We start from the raw sequence: 25,440 nt of genomic DNA on the forward strand, positions 1-25,440 counted from the left end.
CTAAAAAATTATAGTGCAAATTAATCCAGTATTTGGTGGTAGGGATCAGGTTATAATATAAAAGAACAATGCAGGTTTTAAAATCTGTAAAGCAAAATTGTCTTCTCTCTCAGCATCTTTAGCCCAAAGCCTTGTGGCGTATTTTCTTTATTATTTTTGAAATTAGGAAATTGCTAAGAGATGAAAGTTCCCCAAATTTTTTCAGACACCTAGATGCTCTGAGCACAAAGGGAAGAGTGGTGGTGGGGGGGGGTTATCCCAGCAGCAAGACCTACCCTTTGTCCTGTTGTCCACTTCTATTTTCGCCGGCTCCTGAACTGCTGTGGCTGTGGGTATTCTTTTTCCAACTGTCTGTAAACATATAAACAACTCTTCTTTATTTTATTCTATCTCACCAAAAACTCAGCAAGGAAGTAATGAACATAATGTCACAATTCATGTAATTGCTCAATAAGTGTTTTTTTAAAAAAAATTAATTGAAGTTATTCCCTCAGGCCTTACCTGCCAGAATTCCTTTAAGAAATGTAATGGTTTAGTTAACTGCCCCCTTGTGACCTTATAATTACATCCCATTCTGTACCAATGACTGTACCAACCCTGTAATCATATGAAATATCAAAGCTCTGCTGATCCCATCACAAGCACTTGTACATGCTATGCAGTAATAATTGGCTATTTAAATACTTCCAATTATTCCAAAATGTTTCACTTGGGAGTAAAAAGTTGCGGATATAAGTTGTCAAATAGCTACACCCAAAAGAAACAACACCGCATACATTAATATGGAACCCAGTGATGTGAGCAGCATTTGGTCAGATGCAATAACTACCAATGAAGTTCTGGTATTCAAAGTAGCAACTTCAGTTGAGCAATTTGAGATTGGATTATTGACTTTTATATCTATAGGCAAGTGCAGTGAGCTTTGGAGCAGCTCACCTTCTTGAGAATTGACAAGACATTGACCTTTCCTGGAGAAAAACAAATACCGTATATTCCGGCATATAAGACGACCGAGCGTATAAGACGACCCCCAACTTTTCCAGTTAAAATATAGAGTTTGGGATATACTCGCCATAGCTGCTAAGTTTTCCCTTTTCTCGCGAGGAAGCCTATTCAGCATGAGGGAATTTCCCTTAAAAAAAGGGAGAACTTGGCAGCTATGATACTCGCTGTATAAGAAATACGACCCGGCGTATAAGACGACCCCTGACTTTTGAGAACATTTTCCTGGGTTAAAAAGTCGTCTTATATGCAGGAATATACGGTAAACAGCAGAGGAACAAAATGCTATATAAACCCAAAGACCAAAACAGAGTTATTCGCTTGCAGAGGTCTACTTTCTCCCACCCCCCATTTTTTTTCTTTTACACTATCATCTAAACACACACAGCCCAGATTTTAGTTGCGGAAGAACATTTTTCAGATTTCATTAGGCAGAAGCAGAGGATCTCAAATGAGATAATCCAAAATTTATGAGGGTGTCGGGCAAATCTGTCTGATGAACTAATTTAATTAATTAGATAAAATGGTTGCATAAAAGAACGCATGGTGGCAAGGGAGCAAATTGTCTTCTGGCAGGCTGTTTGTATGAAAAGCGAAATAGTTGATTTATGCTTGAAGGGGCAAAGAGGTGATCCTGCCAATTAAATTCATTTGTTTTTATACTGATGTCATCTGCCAGCAGGGTTGCCAGATGTTTTTTTAATGTGTCTTTTGTTTGAAGTATTGGTTCTTACTCCAGATTAAGAGCCCCACTTAACAGAATGCCCCTCATTTCATCTCTGCCACATTATGTTTCTGACATCTCATAAAATACAGAGTACTATTTTTGCAACCAACTATATTGCCCTCTGATGTTACACAGAGGACACATGAATGCTGTGGTTCTTTAAAAGTCCTTGCCAAACTAGGAAGCATTTCAAAACACAACACACCAAGCACCTCTCATCTCAGGTGTCTGAATTTGAACCTTTCGCTAGCATCAGGCTAAAGAAATAAACAAATTAAAATAAAGGTGAAATTAGGGGAGATTTTTGGCTAAGGGCTATTTGAGATCTTTTATCCCCCCCTTCTATATCACAGTGAAAAGTCACACAAAATTTACACTGGTAGGCCTCAAGGATTATGGAAATCAAAAGTTACTTTTCCCGTGTTCAATGATGGCTTCAAATACATCATGAATTAAGCCAACACAAGAGCATGGTAATTTTAAAACTATGCAAAGAACTCTAAGATTAAAATAGGGTGGGGCACAGAAGAATGCAAAAGGAAGCTGTTGGACAGGATTACTGCAAACAACACCCATATTAATCTTGGTGTACATTTGTGGTTTGTTATACCAAGTAACAGCATATCTACATCTTCTAGACTTCCATATCAAGTACTCCTAGCTCCTTATTTGCACGTATTTTAAACACCGAACACTTTTGATTCAGAGATTCTAAGACTAAAAATTATACTCTTTGCATCACACTCTTCTTCGGACATGATAATTATGTGGAAAACGCAGGAAGCACAATGGTATCCTGCTTCCTGTTTATGCCCTTCTCTGTCTTTTTCCAAATTAGAACTTTCACATTCCCACCTCAAATGTGGAGATATGAAAGTTCTATTTTAGACAAGTAAAGGGAGGAAACAAAGAGCAAATGAAATTTGCACGTTCTACTCCACAGCATTATCACATTTCAAGATGCTCAAAATAGATTCTTCATTATTATTTGTTATTTATTATTATTTGGCCTGTTCTGATGAATGTACCAGCTATATGAAACAGGGGAGCCTGAGGAAACCTATCAACACAGCTCTTCAAAAATATGATTCAGATTCCACTTAAAGTCTAGGTATCATCTGTCCATTTGGACTTACGTGTTTTATATTTTTAGCATGTAGGGCTTACGTGAACGAGTTGCCCACACATGGATGTCCAATGGAACAGGTGGTTGTGGTTTATGGTCTGACCAGCTGCAGTCCCACTCTCTCACCAAATGCAGTTGGCAAGTTCATCAGAAGTGGCTCACTGGTTATCCCAGTAGCAATATAGAGTATACAGAGGGGGGAAGAAGAGCTGCTGCTATAATATAACTTGATTTACGCTATTTAACCGTGTTGCACATTATTTAACCTTAGCTATCTGGAAATATTTCATCTACTTATTTACAAAATACCCTACATTAAATAGTAATCACAGAGCATTTTCTAAAATAGTATAAAGCATGTTATACATACACAATAAAATGGTGAAATGTAGCTAAAATTAAAACCAGTTATTTAAAAGTCAAATTGATAGTAGTTCATGGAAACCGAAAGACCTTAGGCAGCACAGATTAAATTAAATTCCCCCAACACCTTGAGACCCCAGTAATGCCCTAACCATCTGTGCCTCTGGGGAGGGGGGGGAATGCCATAGTAAGGGCACCCCTACAGAGAATACTCTATCGCCAATGTCATTCCATAGAGGGCTACATCCATACCTTTTGCCTACTTGAGATGACTGTAATGGGAATAGATGGGGTACCAGGGGCCCGCCAGATGTTGTAGATGACAACTCTCATCATCGCAGACTGCTGGCCTGGCTGGCTGAAGCTCATGGCAGCTGGAGCTAACTATTGTAACGCACAACTACCCTTTAGATAAATAGCTACTAGAATTTAATCATCTTAGAATCTAGGACCTAATGATCCAGCGGCAAATAAATAAGAAGAAGTCACAAGATTTCGAGAAAAATAAGAAATCTATAAAATACAAGAAATGTGAAGTGTTGCAGTTAAAAGCCTAATAGCAGATGTTTGAAAGCAAAGTTGGATTTGCTGTGGGGTTTTCTATACCTTACAGGCTTGAGTCTGAACTAAATACTACTGCCTCTGTCCATGAAGGAAAATATACATAACAGTTATCCATCAGTAAGCAAATGACACAGACTAGTAGTTACCAGGAATACTTAAAATAGTGGAAGAAAACTGGTTACCATTCTTTCCTCTGCCTACTACGGTACTTCTTCTTCTTTTTTAAAGATAGCTATTCCACCCAATGATATATTTTCTTTTGCTACCTGGATAAAAATATCCAATGTTGTTGAAGTGATCTGAGCACAGACTTCCAAATTACATGTTGCTAAGTATAATACTAAGCACTAATTTATAGTGTGAGGGGAGCTGGGGTAAACTATGCAGTACAGTAGCTAGAAGGAAAGGTATGGCAGGTGTCTCATTCAGAAATCCTATAATCCTTTTTAGTTAGCTGTTTACCAGTTATTCTGGAAAGAGAGAGGCCCTTGTACTATATTTTATTCTGTGTTATGCAACTGGCAAATACTTTGATTTCTACCATTATATAGACTCTTCTGTCTCCTCCATACATTCCTCGTTGATGAAAATAGTACAGAAGAGAATATTAGAACCTTTATGCATTAGATTGAAATACTACTAACCTAATGAAGAAATGGCAAATAATACCCTTTGACAAATATCGTATTTTAATCATTTGTTTCTAGAACTTTAATAAAATTGGGGTACAGTGATTTGCATCTGTCTACTTATTTCTTGCTCACATCAAGTCTAGTTAGTCTCTGAAATTTCTGGGAGTACCAGTCCTAAATCAACAACAGTTGTTTTCAGACATATATACTGTTTTCTACATTAAATGAAATTGTACTTTGAGAGCAGTGAACACAACCATCAGGCCCGTGTCAGAGGCTTGAAATCAATGCCTAGGTTGAGCAAATAGTTCCCTGTTCTTAGCTAGTCATGTGCACTCATAAGAGGAATCTGGCCAGCATCCTGCTCTCACAGTGCCCACTGACCAACCACAATATGTAAGCTTTTTCAATGCAACTTAAAATGTAAGTATGCAGTGCAGAAAGCTTAGTCATATGAATAGCAGATGCTGCACACATGACAGGCCGACAATTGGCAGTGAACTGACATATATTGAGTCCACTGGATTAACCCAGCCCCAAACTTCATTTAGCATAGGTTAGATACAGAATATAAGAACAATGAGAATCAATTATCAACCAACCTTCCAAACCATATTGAGAATCTGTCAAATTGAGACTTCCAGTCATGTTTGCCTGGTTCAAACAAATACACAAGCAGCTATATGCTTTAGAAAAAAATGTTAGAAGCAGCAGTTGTGGAAGTCTGCTCTCAAGCAGAGAGTACTGAATGCACTTTACGCACAAGGAGGGTGCTTTGGTCCTCATATGTTGTTCCCACTACACTTTGCTAATGAACCACTGTAGAACTAGCATAGACAATGAAATCTGCACAACTGACTTCCCATTGTGCTGGAGCAAAGGTATCCATGTCCACCAGACAGTAATACTCCCCCTGTGGTCACCATTGTGAATTACAGCACCCAGCGGCGCCAGGTATATCGGGCAGACGGGGCTTCAGCTCCCCCAATATTTTTTGGCAAGGGGCAGCACACACACACACTCCATATTGAGGGGGCCGCCATGTCCTGCCACCGCTGGAGCCAGGTGGTGGCTGGGACCAGCGAGGAGAGCAATCTTCGCACTTGCTCACCCTAGCAATTGCCAGTGCTTATCCCATCCACAGGGTGGGTGCCACAACCGAGAAGGCCCTCTGCCTGGTTCCTTGTAACTTCATTTAATGAGCGGAGCATTTCACACAGGTTTTTTTATTTTTATGACAACTGCAACAAGTCCTTTTCTCTCATATTAGAAAATGTTGGACTGTCTCGTTCCAAAATTATGTACTAGACGAGGGATAGTCTCAAAAGCCATTTTGGCATGTAAGTGGTATATATAAAAATATAACCATCATCCTCTTGTCTGTTTTAGTTTGCCAATCTCTCAATTATTGCTTATGGTTAAGAAATGTAAACTTCTTCTACTCAGGAGGTTTTTATTGAGATTTATCTATCCAGATGATGTGTGATGCAGGAAGGGGACAGCAGCAATTCAGGCAGAGCAGATGCTGTCAGAAGAAGCAGAGCAAATCTTATTAAAATCACAGACGAACAAGAATGCCAATGACACAAAGTTAAAGGAAGAAAAGGAGAAGCCCAGTCAGTACATTACACTCTCCATTGCTCCCTGATAAAGAAGCAAAACCAAAAAGATCAGAAAATTAAATGAAATAAATAAAACATAAATCAAAAGCTCTTGGATGCTTCACCTGTACCATTCTATCTAAACTGATGCAAAAAAATGGAATATGCTGCAAACTGTCAACACCCAATAATAACAATTCTAATTAAACCTACATCATTTTGCAAATTACACATCACTGGAGTTTCAGAGATATTGCCTAGCTTTTTGTTTACAGAGGTGTACAGAAACAAGCAGAACTAGAATCTTACTGTCAAACTAGTTGTTGCATCAACAGTCACGCCCATTATCCACATGCCTGACACATTCACATCAAAACGGGTCTTTTTCTAAGTAAAACGTATAACTGAGCCGTCTTCCTTCACACACATAGCATATGCCACTACAACACACCTGGGGATTTTGCTTGTGCACATGCATACTTTGTTGCTTGGAGTCACATTTCATAACATTTGGAAGCCTACACAATGTGGGAGGAAATCTGCAGAACTGAAAATTTGACAACACTAATGCAGCCTTAAGCATGTTCCTAATGCTAATTATTACTAATCCAACGTCTCTTTCTGGTGAGCCCATAGAAGACTACAAGAAGTAGTAAAGAGCTGCAGGTAATCCCCCCAAAATATTTACTGTCATCCTACTTGCTCCCCAAACTTTCAGTTATAAGATCCTATAATGTACTGACTTTTTTTTATTTTAAAGAAAGGTTAAAGGTGGTTAAAGAAGCATCTTGCCTTTGCTAGCACAGACAGCAAGAGCCATTGTTGCTCCAGTCTTCCAGTCAGCCTGGAGCACAGGCAGGGGCTGCTCCTCCATCCATGTGCAGAGAAGTATATATTCAAGTAATATCCCTCCTTAGGTCTGAACCCACATGTAACTCCTATGACACAGTCACGTGGTATTCAGAAAGCAGAGGGAACTGAGCCTTCATTCACATGGCAGCTTGCTCTGTTTCCCCAATGATTTTCCTCATTATATTTGAGCTTTCACACAATGAAAAAAAAACACTTCCAGAAATCTATTGGAACATAATGGAAGTTACAGTTATTTCCTGCCATTTTCATGGTTGAATCTTGAGGGAACACAACGGTGGAGTAGTAACAATGGTGTTCATAGTTGTGTCACACCACTCCTACGGGTGGTGAATGAAATTTTGTGCAACATGCTGATGTATTGATAAAAAATCCATAGTTCCCATAGCACAACAGGTACCGCAGTGTGAAAGGAACATGAGAAAAAAGTTCTAGTTGGGAAAATAACAGCACTTTCCTAAAAAGGGAACTCTGCTATCTCCTGCAACAAAGTATGTGCAGAGCGTTGCTATGTGAATGGCAATAGTGTATGGTTCATTATTTCACCAACTGTTATAATCTCTAACTTGGCTGAAGCATGGGGGTGTATGGGGTGTTAGGAGAGGGGTAGTACCTCTGGTGAGGGACACGTTGTGCTTCTTCTGGGATAGGTTATCTACGTTTGGTCCTCACTCTGCACTCACCTCTTGCCTGTGGCTCCTAGAAGCTGTCAGCATGACAACCTCTGCAACACCCTGGGAAATGGCTTTGACTGACCAGCTAAATCAGGTGAGGGTAGCCAATGGGTCTCAAACCCTCAGTGAGCAATGAACTTCCCCTGCATACAGGCCCGTCTTAGCCATAGAGGCTAGTGGTGTGGGGACCTACGGCGCAGGGCGCTGGAGGGCGCTAGAGGGCGTCAGGGAAGAGGTGCGGGGGCCACGGCTAGGTAGGGGTGGCAGCCTGCCTGCCGCCAGGGGGAAGGCAGGAGGAGGTGATCGGCGGCGGAGAGAGCCCCGCTGCCTTTTCCCACAGCCCTGTGCCTGCCTGCTGCTGCCTCCACCTCCTCCTCCCCATCCCACCTGCCATCTTCCAGCCCCCGCGGCGGCAGCTTCTGTCTTCGTTTCCCTCTCTCCCCAATGGCACCCTCCGCCCCAGGCTAAATTTTGGGAAGGGAGGGGGCGCTGGAGGGATCTTTGCGTCACAGCGCTGGATGTGGTTAAGACGGGCCTGCCTGCATACGAATAAAGTCTCTGTTGGATTGAGCAGATGAGACCAGTAGTGGGTCCAATAGTCAAGAATTTTGCAGGTGCAGCAGAGGGAAACGAAGGGCAGATGGGGCTCGTCAACCTGGGAAGGTAGCCTATCTAGGAGAAGGAAAACTCAGATCCTAAACCTCTGCTGCCTTGCAGGATATATTTGGGTAGAAGAAAAGGCTAAGGAGTAAACCCTACCCATTTCTGGAGTGGAATCCCTAAGTTGGAAGGTGCCTTGCACATCTCATTCTGACAACTCCTGCAGCCAAACTGGTGCCAAATACATTGCTCTGCTTTTCCCTTAGACCACATCAGTGAGGCAGAGGAGGTGTCTTGTCAGCTGGGCAGCCCAGGACTTCCATACACACTGCCTAGACTTGCACCCCAGGGAGGTAACTTCAGTGCTGCAAACACAACGGTTTGACTTCACCCCCAGAGGTGCACTCTAATCTCTCTCTCCAGACAAATGGTTGCTAACAACAACTCAATGCAGCATTCTGCTGATTCAAGGCAACAATTCAGGGACCTTGCTCTCAATGGGATTTGAAGAAAAGGATAGATACTGGTAATAGGATGTCATCAGGATACTGAAGGCTCTGAAACAAAAAGCTCCACTAGTTACAGGACACAAGGTAAGTACCCTGTGGAACTCGAGGTAACTAAAGGTAACGTTTATGGGCCAGAACAGGAGTCTTCTAAAACTAGGTTCTGAAATTTACATGTCATGTAGGAACTGAACCACTGCAGAGCAATAAATGTATCCTTTCCCAAAACTTGCCACATAGCCCATGGCCGATGGTCCTAAAATCCAGTAAAATTAGCATGGTCTCCCAGTTTATCTGCTGCCAAAGGAAATCTACCAAAATGGCAAAGCCAATTTCTTTTCCAAGACCAGTCTTGAAACTTGACTAAAATGGATCTAGTAGCAGTCATCCAAAGTGAATGTGGTAAAAATAAGCCTGTGGTGGGTGAAGTATGGGGAGATGGCAATCCGAAAAAGTAGATAATACCTTATAATACAACTGCTATTTAAAATTGAATGAACCTGGGACTATACAACTGAAGAGAAAGACAATAAAACATCAAACAGAAACTTCAAAACAGCAAAACAACACTTCAAAAATCCATTAAAAAAACATGAAAGATCATGAACAACTTCAAATCTAAAACTTCAACAGCAGCTTTGCAGCACATCCAATGTATCAATGGTCTATTTTTCTCTCTAACTGGTATTCAGTGGTGACCCTTGGACCAATAATATTTCCAAAATGCTACTTCATGCACTAATACCCGCAGCACGTTTCATTGAAAATAAATTCTACTGAAATCAAGTGGATTGATTCCACTTAAGAGTTTAGAATCAGAACACTTTTCTGCCTAAACCTATTCATGTCAACCATACACTTACATGTGTGCTGAATATGCCTTCAAAGGGTATGATGTTTGCACTCAAACATACACACACTCATTCATTCCTTCTCTTCCATCTGCTCACATCTCTATTTCCCCTTTCCTCTGGTTCTGTTTTTCCCCTGGGGTAGGATGCTCCCATCGTCCCTGCCCACCTCCAATACAGTTTCCTCCTCTCCTCATCATTCCCTGCCTGTGGGATTTGTGTATGTCTGCGTGCACATCCTTCGGTTTTATATATATATATATAAAATAAAATAACATCTGTGTGAATTTGTAACATTAATGAACAGTGAAAAAGGAAACAGGCAGCCCACACATTTTCCATACTCATCCAAGGGTTAGTTTCTTCCATTGGCCATGAAAAGGACTAAGAACTGCTGAGAATCTGTGAGCTGCTCTGAAATGTGCAATATGAACTTCAGATGTCTAAGAAGTTATCTTAATATTCCTCTACAGCATGTCTACGAAGAGGTTGACAAGGGAGCAATTGGGCTTGAGTGCAAGGACTGGGACCTTCATTGTACAGTATAGCCATATTACTGCTTTACGGTAGAAGTCCAGAGCTGAAAACTGTACCACAACGATTACAGAGTTTCATTTGAGCAGGTCCAAGTTGAAACCTCAAAGGATGTTATTACGATTACTCCACTTTTCCCACATTATCAGTGCGGTGGGAATGAAGACCTCAACTCAATGTTTCTGAACACAATCCACCAGGAACCTTTTGCACAGACCTCTTTTAAATGAAGCAAGATGTGAAAGGCATAGATAGGCACACTTCATTTTAACAGAGCTTGCCTGTAGAAGGAGTGGTTCCAGGTGAATTGTGTCTGGTTGTTGTTGTTGTTGTTGTTACCAATTAGCAGTGTTTACTTCAACAAAGTAGCACTGAGTGTATGTTGAGTTGTTTTTCAAAATAAGTCCAAAATACTGCAGACATTTTAGCAAGCTATGAAAATACTGTCCCTCCATCTAACTCTTTCTTGTTCTCTATTGTTCCCTTACATACAGGAAGACCCACGGCACATGCTAAGTTGATACATTTATTTAGGGAACTATGTAGCTTCATTCCATGTTTAAACAGAAGTGACAGACAACTGTTTTTCAAAAATACGAGGGTTAGAAATGTATAGATACACAAATATATTACAAAGTTGGCAAATAATAAAGTTTGTAACTCAAGTCACTGTTTCATATAATTACACAAACTCTCAACATCTTAAAAATGGCATTTACCAAAATGGGTTTCAGATGTAAGTCTAATAAGTGATGATATTTTAACCAAAGTTATTTGGTTAAAAGTTATTTTAACCAGAAATAACAATCTTTTTTTCTGGAAGAACAAATAAGTTATTTTGGAAGTGGACTTGCTTCCCTATCCTTTCTTTTCTTTTCCTTTCCTTTTAAATAATAAAATAAGCATATGAAAACTCTATGCCTTCCATTGAATATTGAATAACAATATTAAAGACAGTTTAAAAAAATCACACTAAAATGAGAATATCATAAAACATCTGTGTACATTTACTGATCAGGGGGAGGGGGGGAGAAGAGGCAGTCAGAGAGTTCCAGGACAAGTTCTGCCTCTGTAGAGGAGCCACTTATTTTAATATGTTACTTATTACTTCACAAGCACAGATGGAGCTGCTTTCAGTGAAAAGTCTCTCACTTCTAACACATCATTTTTAAGCCATGATACAGGCAAAGGCTCTTGTTGCCAGACATCTGTGCTCTACATTACATGACTTAGAATACAGTTGCAGAAATAAATGAAAAAGAAGTGTTCTTTTTTTTAAAAAAAATAAGACAGACATACCTCTTCTCCCATTGTGAAGTAAAGCTGCCTTTCTAGAGATTATAGCAAGCATTCAAGAGCAGCAAGAGGAGTCCTCCCACTTCCTTGGAAGTGCTGAGCTCACTAAGTCTGGGAGGCCAAGCCTAAAACTGAGTCACACTTTAAGGCCAATGTGAGCTATGAGGAAACAAAGCTTACATTTGTTTACTTGACAGGAAACCTGGAACTTCTTGCAAGTTTGCTTCTTGTGAGGCAGTGGTTTTCTCTCCTTTCCAGAGAGAGAAAAACAAATCTTAAAACCCTGGGCTTCTTCTGACAACACATACAGAGAAGCAGAACAGGGTGGAGGAGTGGATGGTATAATTTTCAGAACTAAAGAGAAAGTACTTTTTTTAAAAAAAAGGCATCCAGAAATGAATCCAGAGAAGAATACCTTATTTTAATTTTATAAAGTGTTATTTTTTTTAAAAAAAATTATCAAATATCTTTGTTCCTAATAATGTTTTTGTACTGGGGCCAGGGAGAATAATTTCTATGAAGAGCGACTGAAAGGAACAAGGAAGTGCATTATAAATGTTAATTAAGTTATATTGTATACTAGATTATAGATGTGGCTTCTGTAGCGCTACTACCGTATAGGAGAAAACATGGAAATACCAATGTATGCATAATGCACTAAAGGTAAATGTTAGGAGACCGAACTGGTGAAGAATAATACTCCGATTGAAAACAGACCATGTTTAAATGCATGCAATAACAATTTGATCAGTGCTGCCAATGATGTTTACTTATGCCCTAGGAAAGGGACCATTGAAATTTAATCAACAGAAATAATTACAACCCTGGACTAATTTGTCACACAGACATCAATATGCTCAGCTGAAACTATGCAGTGGAACAGGTTCAGATTTGACTCACACAAGACAAGAAGCCACCCACACTGAGTCACCAAGCCCAATTTCCTAAACGATGAGTTTCAGTTCAAGCAACTGATGGAAGACACCATTTGGAAAAAACTAAAGTCTAGCCTTCTAGTTTTCCAGTAGCTTGTTCTTTTTCTGAAAATGCACTACATTTTCAGGACTCCAAGTGCTTAAGAACTCCATTGGATAAATTGCCAGCCTTGGATTAGATATATCCTGTGAAAGCCTGTAGCTTCCCACTCCAGCACCAACCCAGTAGGATAGCTCACTTACACTGTGGGGCTGTCTCACTTCTTTCTTTCCGCTGCCACCACTTATTGTCACCTAGGGCAAGGTGTAGGACACTGTAGGACTCCCACTATCATACTGTAATCTACTGGGGAGGAGGGAGTTCAGACAAATTCAAAGTCTCCTTCCTGACAATTTCAGCCCATCATCCTTCCTGTTCTCCAAGGCACTTTAAAACAGCAGTATAGCCCAAAGGTCAAAACAACATGGGGGGAACCAACAGAAACCAGAAACCAGTACAGCCCAGAAACTCATTTTAGAAGTTTATTTGGGAAAGTGGGAGAAATAGTGAGTAGCTACCACCAAAACAAAAACACAACACTAAACCAGAATGTTGGTCTCTCTCATCTGTGGGCAACATCCAATCTATGCAAGTGCTGACAGTCAGCTGACCATCAGGACACCTGTGCACAGTGTTGTGCAAGCCCTGATGTTCAGCTGATAGTCAGGGCTTCTGTGCACAGTGCTATGCAAAAATGGGCCACCTGATATCATTGTGATGTGATTGACAGGTGGATGGCCCTACCCACCTGTCAAACAAGGCTCATGGGGGTGTGGAGGAGACAAGGATCTGGCCTGCTGGCTGGATCTAATTCCCACCCCTGGTCTGTGTAATTATATACTAGGCAAACTATCATAGTGAAACTTACTCTTATGGTGCCCTCTGCTGGTGGCAACCTCTGGAGTTGGTTGCAGGATGAAGGATGGAGAAATTGTGTGTGTGTGTGTGTGTGTGTGTGTAATCCACTTGGACTAGATCAGGCATGTCAAACCTGCGGCCCTCCAGATGTTTTGGACTACAATTCCCATCTTACCCAACCACTGGTCCTGCTAGCTAGGGATCATGGGAGTTGTAGGCCAAAACATCTGGAGGGCCGCAGGTTTGACATACCTGGACTAGATGATCCTTGAATCTATGAAGAAGACTAGAGCTGTACAGTCTGATTCTCATCCTGCTTTTTCTCTTGCACATTAATTTTTCTATGTAGGAAAACCAATCACGGGCTCTCATTGTGGCGGGTCCTCTGACCTCTACAGTGACACATACCTACAATTCAACTCAAACTAATGCTGGAGGGAGAAGGTGCTGAACAAAGTCATTTTCTGATAAAACACTCTACTTTAAAATAATTGCTAAATGGATAAGATTGGTTTTCCAAGCTGCTATTCTTGTAAAATAACTGTTAAGATAGAGGAAACTGTTAAAGTAAATCAGAAGCAACTGAATTATCTATTGCATTAATCCTAGTACTCATGTTTTCCAAGAGCATTTTTCATCTAAATATGTGGTCTTTGAGCAGGAGCAGTGGTACATGTGCCACAGCTGCTTGTCAATTTTCACCCCTGCAACTTCTGCCATCTCAAACACAGATTTTTGGGAACGGGGGGGGGGGGAGTCTTCTGAAGTAGTCCAACACTATCAACTGCAATGAAACGGACGTATTTTCCTAACATCTGGTCATTGACTCTTGTAAAGTGAGCAGCGTCATGGATAGTAGACTGCAGTTATTGTTTCAAGAGTCTGTTTTTGTCTATAAACTAAGATGGGGGATTGTTACGGTGTTGAATCTCATAGCAGTTCAAGTGGCACCCTTTCTTTTATCAGACATCACACCCTACTTTACTATCCATTTCCACTGACACGTAATGCTAAATAGAGCTTGTGAACCCCACTCATGTGATCATATCCTAAAGGAGAATGACTGCACACACATATTCAGGTGTTTGTTTAAATTAAGAACCAGATCTCTACTGAGTTATACCTGATATTCTTTAGACAGTGAAGATAAATATTTGTAAAACTTACTGCTGCACTCACAATTGTACAGTGTTCCTTTGCAATACTCTACTACTTCTCCAAACCTCTGGTCTAAAAGAAGTTTCACAACATGCACTGGTTTGCAAAATCAGCTTTGCACAAGAGGGTACAATGATCTCTTAGAAAAGGAAATTCTTGGAAGAGCTGTTTGCTTTCCAAGACTCATCATCATCTAAGGAACATGAACAGGATTCTGTTTGTATAGTTAGACTGTTATAAATAGAAAAGAGAACATTTATTGAGAGTGCTTGTGCAGTTCATGTCAGGAAGGGAAAATATACCTCACTTTAAAGCTATTATTCATCATGTAATTCTATCGTATAGAAATTGATTTTATTGATCTTTTCTTAAGATGTGCAAGCAGAAGTGAAATGCCTACTGTTAGAATATCCCATAAACTCTAGACAGCACCAAGCAGCCCTTAAGAGCATATGGAATTTCAGGAGTGATATGAATATGATAAAAAAAAAAAATCATTTTTCTGCAAAAAGAGATTTTGTAAGCCAAGTGGCCCTTAAGTGGATTTGAAAGAGTGGTAGGAACATAATAATCAATTTGCTGTGAGAAAAAGGAATTTTGAAAGAAAGGTGAACATTAGGAACTAATACAGATGATTTGTTCACTAGCTAAACCATGGTTTAGTGCTGCACGGATGAAGCCCAAGGAGCCCAAGGAAAGCACTGCTGGGTTTGTGTGCTTCATTCCTTGTTACAGAGAAGGAGGATTTCAGTTGAGTTTCGTTTCAATTTTTACAAATATTGGCTAATATTGGCTGTTGGATGGGAGGAATGGAGCAGAATCACGTGGTGGGGGGCTTGTAAGTATATTAAACCAGTTATTGGAGGCTGTGGTCAAAGGAACAGATTAAAGTTAGATCCAGATAAAACGAAAGTGAAGTTGGTGAAGAATGAAACTAGATTATGTAACAAAATGGTTGGTATCACATGTTACACTAAACAATAGTTTAGTGGAACATGCTTAAGTTGCAATGAGCATGAGTAAAGCCTCAGGTCAAGAGCTCCCACCTTCCTGTGAGCCCAGGAGAAGGACATCTGCAGTATTAGTTTTTGTTTCAAACAATCAAGGCTCACTGTTTTTTTAGCAACCCCAGACATTGATTTAAAACAAATTCTTCTGAGTGAAACAAGCTAGTATCAAAACCCATGATGTGAAGTTGGCTCATTTGGAAACTGACCAGACCACATACACACATATGTAAACCTTATAAATAGATTTTTTAGCACACCTACAGTGTTATTTCTTTAAAACACACACACACACAAACACATCAGCATGCTTTTAATCTCATTCCCACACAGCAAATGGATTAAGTACACTCTACCCACAAGCCTATCAATGGAAGTGTATGACTCTCAGGCAGGATAATTGTATTTTCTTTCTTTCTTTTTTTAAGAGAGAGAGACCATTTAGGTAGCATTATTTAATTCTTAGATTGAAACCAACACTTCCACATAACTATGTACGATAGTTAAAACATCAATGACCTGAAGAGTTGCTCAGACTGATCATCTAGTTGCCAATGCAAAACTACCATACTATCATGAAATAATCAATTATTAATTTATATACCACCTATATGCCAAAATGGCTTCTAAGTATTTTACAACTATAAATTCAATACTTGATTAAACAACAATAAAGATTTCACTCAATACCAGAACATCCTTGATTAAAATATACACTAAAACAAGCGATTAAAAAGCCTGACTATTAAAACGGTTTTAAAAAGAAAAAGTCAGTTAATAAAATCAGAAAATCAGTTCAGGGAAATGCTTGCCTAAATAAAAAATTATCAGGCTGTGGCAAAACTAACTATGTTCCATCAGCTGCCTGTAGAGCCCTTGCTGGGTCCAGTTATTTGAGGGTTTGTAAGTAGGTAGCAGAACCTTAAAATAGGTTAAATAAAGAACCACTTTATGAATTTCATTTTACATAATAGAGAACTATGGTAAGATTAAGCGGCACAAACTGTTCATAATGCATTATTATGTATCATAACTTGGAATGTCCAGAGCCATGATAAGAACAGTATAGAATACACTGTGGAAGGAAAGATTCCACAGGCCCACAGATCACTGGTACTCATTTATGGAACCCACCATAGCTGCAGCTTGGTTAAAAAAAAAACGTACAAAACCACATTGAAGACCGTGTAATTGAACAGAATTACCATATCCCATAACAATATTAGTATAATCTTAAAGTAGATATTGAAAGCTTGTTCTCTCAGCTATAGTTAGTGAGGGCAGGTGTGCATGAAGGAATGAATCACTGATGTGATTTCTCTTTCTTAAAGGCAATGGCAACGATCACATCAGTTAACCAATGTTCATTTTCTTGACCTTGGCACAACAGAGGATAAACCCAACTGCCAAACTTGGGAGGGGGCAACCAAGCATACGAATTGAGTTGGAAACTGTACCTTATCAACTGGAAGAAAGTCATTATCTACTTCTATTGACCTTGGACGTAGCTTTATAGGTTTGTCCTTAAAAATGTCTCCAAAGCCAACCCCTTTGACCTTTTTGGGTTGGATTGTTGCTGCTCCATTAGCTCCTTCTGATTTCGTGCTGCTTGAATCACCACCGTCACTTTCTGAGCCGGTAGCATCTCTCAAACCTACAAAAAAGAAAATTGTGGCTTAAGATTTTCAAAAAGTGAAGGTAAGCAAAGCAACACTCATGCAGCAGGAGATAAGCCTATACAGTGGAACGGGCTTCCATCCTTGAAGGTTTTTAAGCAGTGGTTGGATGGCCACCTGTCATGAATGCTTTAGTTGAGATTCCTGCATCTGAAGGATTGGATTAGATGATCCTTGTGGTACCTTCCAACTCTATAGTTCTATTATTCTAATTTCCTATATTAGGAATTAGAAAAATCTTATTGTAGCAGTAAAACTGACTGTAGAACAATCAGCACCTGGTTTATTAAGGTTATTACAAGTGCTTTTTTTCTGGCGGGATGCAGGGGTACGCATACCCCTAAACATTTTGTGAATCTAGGTTTGGCCTCATTGAGGGGCAGTATTTCAATACGAGTAGGAAAATGAGAGTACCCCTTAACATTTTTTAGAAATAAAGCACTGGTTATTAGCATTATGGAGAACATGAGAGGATAAACAGGTATCCACCATTTAAAAATAAACAAATCCAAATTTAAACAATACTTCCACATCTGTTGCAATGCTGAAATACAAGGATTCTTTGCTGTTTTTCATCTTGACCAAGTGCAAAATTAAGTTCTTAGGTACTCCCAGTTGGAATACCATCAGTATTTCTGATAGCTGAAATTGGAGCCCTGCTGGAATAATTTGCAGCTTTTCAATGACAATCTCCAATGAGATTTGCATGCCTAAAAAGAGACTTCCAAAATTCTGTCTGATGCAGTGGTTACATAATTTATCTAAATGGTCCCATAACCTAGCAGTGTTGATTCAGTTTCATGGCTTCTTGGCCACTTAAACTGGTATTTAAAAACAGTGTCTGATGTATTTACTGAGCGCAACTTGTGCCTTCTGGCCATTGCCAAGATGGCTTCATGTAAGGATGTGAAAGATATCTAGCAGCCAGAAAAGATTGCATTTAAAATGTTCTCAATTAATTCCTTTTGTAACTTGATATGGAAGGCATCATAATATTATGATTTATGTAAAGCCAGATGAAGCTGTTAAGCAATTAGGTGATGAAGCAAGTGTGTGTGATAAGGTAGGTTTACTGAATCGTTAAAAAAATGCAAAAAGAAACGAGCTCCTCTCCTCCTTTGGATAAAGCGGGGAGAGGCCTTTGACAAATAAGTGGTATTTCTTACTTGCTTTTCCAACAGTGGTCTTCAAGATACCTTAGGCTGCAATCCTAACCCCACTTTCCTGGGAGTAAGCCCCACTGAATTCATCAGGACTTACTTCTGAGTAGACGTGGTTAGGATTGCACTGTAAGACACAAAATTAAAAGGTAAAGGTAAACGGACCCTTGACCATTAGGTCCAGTCGTGACCGACTCTGGGGTTGCGGCGCTCATCTCGCGTTATTGGCTGAGGGAGCTGGTGTACAGCTTCCAGGTCATGTGGCCAGCATGACAAAGCTGCTTCTGGTGAACCAGAGCAGCACACGGAAACGCCGTTTACCTTCCCACTGTAGCGGTACCTATTTATCTACTTGCACTTTGGCGTGCTTTCGAACTGCTAGGTTGGCAGGAAGGTTGACACAAAGTTAGAGGAATGTAAAACAGCACAGCTTGTCTCTAGTGTTACACATGCCCAAGTGGCCTCAACTAGAAGCCCAGAATATAGTGTTGTCGGTCCCATGCTATGGCACACGAATCAAGCAGCGAATCGTCAGACATCCTTGCTTTTGACTTTCAAAAGAGCTTTCAAAATCATGCCGACAAGATTTTGCAGCTATTTAATTTTTATTTTTGATGAGTCAGTCACCTAAATGACTATCTTTATTTTTTAAATGGTGTTTCATGTTTTAACATTGTACACAACACTGTTATTTTATCATACAGTGGTATGATACATACACACACACAGATTACACAAACAGGTTACAACCACATCACTATATATCCTACCAAAAGCTGGGGAGAATAGGGTAGTTTTCATCTGCTACCTAAAGGGTAGTATGGCTGACACAAGGTGAATATGCTTGAACAGGGCATTCTATAACTAAGGTATCACTACAACTAAGCCTTTGGTGGCCATGTCAGCTCTAAGAACCATCTGGTGCAGGGTCTCAGGGCCACCTGGCTAGAATGAATGGGTATACACAGGTGAAGTTTTCTTCACACTGAGCATCATCAGGATTACCTGACTTCATACTGCTTGTACTCACTGCTGCTACTGGATCAAGAAGAAGATCCAATAAATTAATTCAGAACACTTGTGTAATGAAAATTGAGGGGGGAGATGAGAAAATTAATTGAATGCCGAGCTTCTTGCCATACCAATATATGACCTTTTAAGTGTATGACTCACATCAAGCCAGTTATACAATCAAAATGATATATTATTTAAGGGAGAAAAAGAAAGCTAAATAGTACTTAATCAAATATGCAATCAAATACTCTGTGTAACCTGATCATTGCCAAAACATTTAATTACATTCTTCTCTAGCTGAGACAATCTTGTTTCAAAGGCACATATCCACACCCCTGTGCAGGAATAAAATAAATCAAGACAGACAACCTGTTTCACTTTACTATCCTCATTGAGAAAGGCTATTCTGTTTATATTAGAGGGTGAACTTGTTTTTCCTTCAAAGCACTCAGTATCTTCAGAGAGAATGGATATTTTATTGCTATGGTTGCATGCCAACTTTTCCTCTGTGCAAGCAAACTCAGGATGTATCTGATCATTCCATTTTGCTCCTAAAGGTTGCTTGTCACTAACAAATATTCAGTATTTCTACTGGCTAACTTAGACAACACTGGTTTACCTGTGTCACACTCTAGCCATGTTAGCACAACATGTTAAACCAGTTTCTTGGAACAAGAAGAATGGGAGATAGCAAGTGTCCTCCTTCATAGCTGGGAATTTAGAATCTTCCACATTCATTATGTTGAAGCACAGCTTTCCATGTCATCTGGAGTCAGAACTGTGGTTAATCATGACTATGACTTATGAAGGGCAAACATCTGAGCCGGGTAACTATTTCTATGTAATCTGATCCTAGCAGCCAAGGAGGAAAAGTTATAAAGCTAAGATACAAATAGGCATTGTCGTGAGGTATCACTCCTAGAGGGAGAAGGGAAGTGTGAGAAAGTAAACAGCAAATTTTACTTCTTTCCTCTTTACTGCATATTTATGTTTTATGCAGACCACCAATCCAGTGCTATCTTCTCTAACTGATAGTTCTACAAGATCTCAAAGAGGAATCTATGGCATCTATCTGATCCTTTTAGCAGGTAATTTCAGAGAACCTGGGAACATTGGCATGCAAACTATTTGCTCCATCACTACCTATTTTCTCTCCCCTAAAGTTATATCTTCAAGATAAGAAACACACAAGGAATGAGTGAAAAAAGAGCAACAAAAGTGTAAGCAACTTACCGGTACTTGCTGTGAGAGAGAAAGGATCAGTCTACATGTTCAAACCAACATTATCTACCTTTGCTGACAAAGTGTCTCAGGGCCTCAATGGCAAAGTGTAACAAGCACATTATTCCACTCAATCCCCCATCTCAAATAAATCACAAGCTCCCAAGAAAACCAATAAATATGAGATATGCAGACAGAAAGCTAGGGTATTGTAGAGTGACAGTCCTGATAGGCAGCAGTTATGGGGTGGGTGGGGAGGTGTGCTTGGTGCAATGACCTCCTGGAACCCATGAATTAAGTTTGTTCCCCTAAGGTCAAGGCAGCTGATCTAGGGTACAGAAGCTGAGAAGAAGAGACTGATTGGTGGACAAGTCCTTCAGAGATGTGATAGAAATGCATCAGTCTCAGTATGACAACTTTTCAGGTAAGAAAGGCATTACTGTGAAAAACAAGGAAATGATGCACCTGAAGGGCGCAATTCCTTGGAGAGTGAACAGGTGCCCTGTCTTGCTGAGGATACCCTTCCCAGTCATGGGAAATTTGATTATTATGTACACAAATAGCTGTGTGTGAGATGGGTGTGCTTACCTGCAGTAAATTACCTGCCTAGTGTTAAAATATGTGACGCATAATTGAGATAGGCTGTGTAGATCAGGCATCCCCAAACTGCGGCCCTCCAGATGTTTTGGCCTACAACTCCCATGATCCCTAGCTAACAGGACCAGTGGTCGGGGAAGATGGGAATTGTAGTCCAAAACATCTGGAGGGCCGAAGTTTGGGGATGCCTGGTGTAGATAGTGCTGGAGATGTGTGAGTTGGCACAAATTATACGGGGGGAATGCAGCGTCAGAATTAGGGTGGTGTGGAAGGTTCCTATGCACAGGGTGGCGAGCCGAGGGGCAAACAACAACAACAACAAGAACAACAGCAGCAACAATACTATATTTATACAGGTACGTCCTGAAAGGATCGATAAAAGCAACTGTACCGAAAGGAATTGTTTTGACAGTAAGAAATATTTTGTGGGGGGCACCAAATTTTGTACTCAGGGCGCCATATTATCAAAATCTGCCCCCTGGGGGAAAGTAGTTGTGCAGGCCTGGAAGCCATATTTAAGTTGCTAGATATGGGGTTAAAGCCAGGACTTCCAAGGTAGCTTTCTCAGAAACGCTACGTGTTCTACAATCAGGGCCCAGTAGAAAGGGTAGAGATAGCTGGAGAGGTACAGATATAGCAGGTGTTACCGAAACCTGGTGGAATGCAAAGAACATTTTCTAATAATATTCATGTACACAGAGAAGAAACACTGTGGTGCAGCTGTGGCAGCAAAACAGGACACCTTCATCTGCCCCACCTGCAATAAAACATGTCTCTCCACAGCAGGTGCTGTAACTTCCCAACTTTGACTTTACCAAGAAGGAGCACTCCTCCATTGTCTCCTGAGACAGACAGATGCCAACAACATATGTTTCTTTCAGGCATATTGTTTTCAACAAATGCAGTTTGATTGTACAAGCTTTTTGCCCATTTCTTTCTAGTATACATGGTATATATAGCACACCAATTCTCATATAAGACAAACAAACCTTAACTTCTTAGGCTTTGGCAACAAGTCATGCAGGATAAAGAGGAATGAGCAGTCCCCTGCATTATGGAACAGCATGCGTTAAGCAGTGCAAAATGAATGCTGGAGCCCTCCTGAGCATGGCTGTGAGTCTATCACTATGGATGCAACTACCAACATGGGTGGTTTTGCCATCTTTGTAACTAAGGATTATTGTAAGATTTCATTTCCTATTCCTGTCCTCTGCATTATTTACTTGCTTTAAATTTTCTGTGCACTTACAGATGTCTATTGCTTACTTCACAGCAGTTACAGTCTAACAATGGGGAAAGCTTTTTGAAATTCCATTAGCTTCAATTGAAAGAGAACGTAGCATGTGTTCAGGGCAATGTTTACCTGAAATCTGAGACAGCATAAAAAGCAGAATACCAAGAGGCCAGGCTAATGCTGGAACTACGCATTTCGCAGAGACCAATCTGTCAAATGGCTGCAGTATAGCAATGGGAGGGAAGAGGTCCTTCACCTTGCTTCTTCCCACTGCTTTTCTCCCGCAGTTCCCTGCACCAGCCACTTTCCTGACATGACAAATATATACTTGTAAAAGTGTTCAGCCACTTTCCTGACATGACACTTTCCTGACATGACAAATATATACTTGTAAAAGTGTCTGGAGAAGGGGATTACACGAGCAAAGCAGGAAGCAATACGGCTGGGCAATATATCGTCCAAAAAAGGTTTAAAGCCCATACTGTACTGTGTTATTGGTTCCCTAATTTTTGGCCTGGCAATATATCACAAATCACGATGTCTGTGTGCTATGCAAAAATCACAATGTGGGAAAAAGCATGAAGCCAGCCAATGCCTCTACATAGCTCCATCCTTTTCCAGACATTGTGATGAATTGGTATACCGCAATGTTTAGCTGGTGATATATAGCAATGCTGAAAACTAGATATCGCCCAGCCCTAGCAAGGAAAGAGCAACACACTGCTACTCCCACTTTTTTTGTTTCAAGTCACAAGTATCCCTTCCCCACTCCCACCATTTGCAGCTATGTAGTGTAAACACCCATCTCCTTGTCATGTGTAGATCCATTCTGAGGAATAACCTACAAAATCAGTTGAATTTAACTTGGCCAAATAGTCATATTTTGAATAAGGATGGGTTCCACAGCTGCCCATTGTTAGGAAATGAGGCAGGAAGTACTTCTGTAAAATTTAAAACAACTGGATGACAGGCAATTGTCAGGAATCAACTTGAGCAATATTTCAGATCCCCCCCATCCTGGTTCTTCAATGCATAAAAATGGCCTGCCTTTTTATTTGAACACTCCGCTACAGAGAGTCAAAACACAGATCCACCTAACCTACTGCTGTCTACTCCATTGGGCAATGGTTGCTCATAGTTTCAACCAGAGGTTTTTCCCAGCCCTGCAGCCTGAGATCCTTTCAAGTAAGGACACAGGAAATTGAATCCTAGGATGTTCTGCGTGCAAAGCTCTACCACTGACCTACTGCTCCTTTGAAGATACAGTATGTGCCTCTATCAGCAGCTATACAAGGTATAAATTGAAATTAAGTACCTAGGAAGGTTCCATGCTGCTTTAGGTGTATCCCAACACTGTACATACATGTATGCACACATACATGCTGAAAAGAAATATTGGTATACATTCTGAGAATGTATGTGCTGTGCAACTAGAAGCAAACTGGACCAACTTCAGCTCACAGAACAGCCAAGACTTAGTGCAATGGATGGACATTATTCTTTAGCAGATGAATTTGTACACAATCAAGGACCAGCCTTAGCTTAGCATTTCCTATTTTCTTTTAATTAACTCACTGTTATAGCGTCTGTAGCTGTCAATCTTTGCTGGTGCCACTTTATACAGAATTGTCCCTTGAAAGGCAGACTTTCCTGACAGCAGAATGAAAGAAAAGGGAAGCCAAAAAAAGAGGGGGGGCGACAAAAAGGAGGGAGAATAGGAGAATTGAAAAATGGCAAAAGAAAGGAGAGGAGTAGTTTTTAATTTTTGCTTTTAATTGGAACTTTAAATAGTAAAAGAAAAGGCTTTTGGTAGTCTACACTTCCACTGTATGCATTTCAAACAGGAAGAGCACAAAGGTTTGCTAATGATTGTATTATAAACTGGACATTACAGTGCAACATCTGTTATAGCAAATCAAGGCAAAATGATAACTGTAGAATTGTGAATAGAAAGGATAGCGTAGACTGGAGCATACATACTTCTTCCCTGTATATGACACAAAGTACTGGGACTTCTGGAAAAAATGTGTTCATCTTTTATTCTGCCATAACAATTTATACCAAATTAACTCCAGTCATTCACGAGAATAATATTTCTTTAACCACAGAACAAGCTTATACTATTAACAGAGTGCAGTGCTGAAGAACCTTGTTGAAAATTGCAAACATGGGCTTATTATGTTTTTCACTTTACAATACTGAAATATAATAGGGCAAATTACAGCAAATTTTAAAAATTGAAAAAGCAATTATTGTATTAACAGTATACAAGAAGAAAATGAAAGAAAAAAGATAATTAATCATATACTGCATCAAACCAAGTCAAATTATTTGTTGAAAATCAGGGGCTTGTTTATGGATATTCCATATTCTGCTTCAAAGGCTAAGGTGGCCTGAGTTTTTTTGTGGGGGTCCCCTCTTGAGTGCTTTCTCTTTCCACCTTTTCTGGGTTCCTTTATCTACCCTCCGTGATAGCCTTCTAAATGCCAAGAGTGCAGAATGAGCGGTGCAGGTGCTGTGTGGATTACTCTGGTTTAATGGGTCCATGAGTCACCTGGCTTTAGAGCTGCTAGGTGCACAACCATAACTGTTTCACTTACTGAAGTTCAGGAGAAGTTCAGAGTTGGTGTGGCAGAGTGGCTAGGAGACGGTGCTACGAATCAGGGAGTCCCTAGTTCGAATCATGACTCTGACATGAACTCACTATGTAGTAGTAGGCTCTCCCTTGATTCCAGTCCTCCCTTACCTTATTCAATAGGAGGGACAACAATACTGACTTAAATTGCAGAATTACTGTAAACATTACAATATTCAGAGGTGCTCTGAATATCTGAAATGTTAAGATCATTAAGTTCCTGCATGATTAAAAACAACAACCATGTGACTGGGAACTTAAGGGGAGATTGTGAGAGTCAGTGTATGTCTGGCACACAGAATCTGCCACTGACAACGAACCAACTAGGGAACCATTGTGCCGTACAGACAGGTATGGAGACAGTATAAAACAGGCATGTCCAACAGGTAGATCGTGATCTACCGGTAGATCACTGGACATCTGCGGTAGATCACTGGTAGATCATTGGCTCCCGCCAAAGAAGCTGAACAAATGTGGCTCCCCTAAAAAAAGCTCAACATTTTACCTCCTCCCTGAAAAAACTCAACAACTTTGACCCGAACCACCCAAAAGGGGGTAG

General features: G+C 40.2%; 1 protein-coding gene across 4 annotated transcripts in view; it reads right to left on the minus strand.

The window, feature by feature from the left end:
• Positions 1-25,440, minus strand: part of SH3KBP1 (SH3 domain containing kinase binding protein 1) — a 150,682-nt gene that overhangs the window by 35,131 nt on the left and 90,111 nt on the right. For 2 of the 4 annotated variants that reach the window (XM_035116819.2, XM_035116821.2), the window contains exons 6-8: positions 23,822-23,896; positions 16,802-16,998; positions 276-351 (exon numbers count right to left, since the gene is read on the minus strand). In XM_035116819.2, the coding sequence (XP_034972710.2) occupies positions 276-351; positions 16,802-16,998; positions 23,822-23,896 (348 nt within the window). Of the gene's footprint in view, positions 1-275; positions 352-11,349; positions 11,675-16,801; positions 16,999-23,821; positions 23,897-25,440 lie in introns of those variants that run through there. The other 2 variants (XM_035116820.2, XM_035116824.2) reach the window with 2 other exon arrangements.

This window comes from Zootoca vivipara, chromosome 4 (assembly GCF_963506605.1).
Source record: "Zootoca vivipara chromosome 4, rZooViv1.1, whole genome shotgun sequence".
NCBI lineage: Eukaryota > Metazoa > Chordata > Lepidosauria > Squamata > Lacertidae > Zootoca > Zootoca vivipara.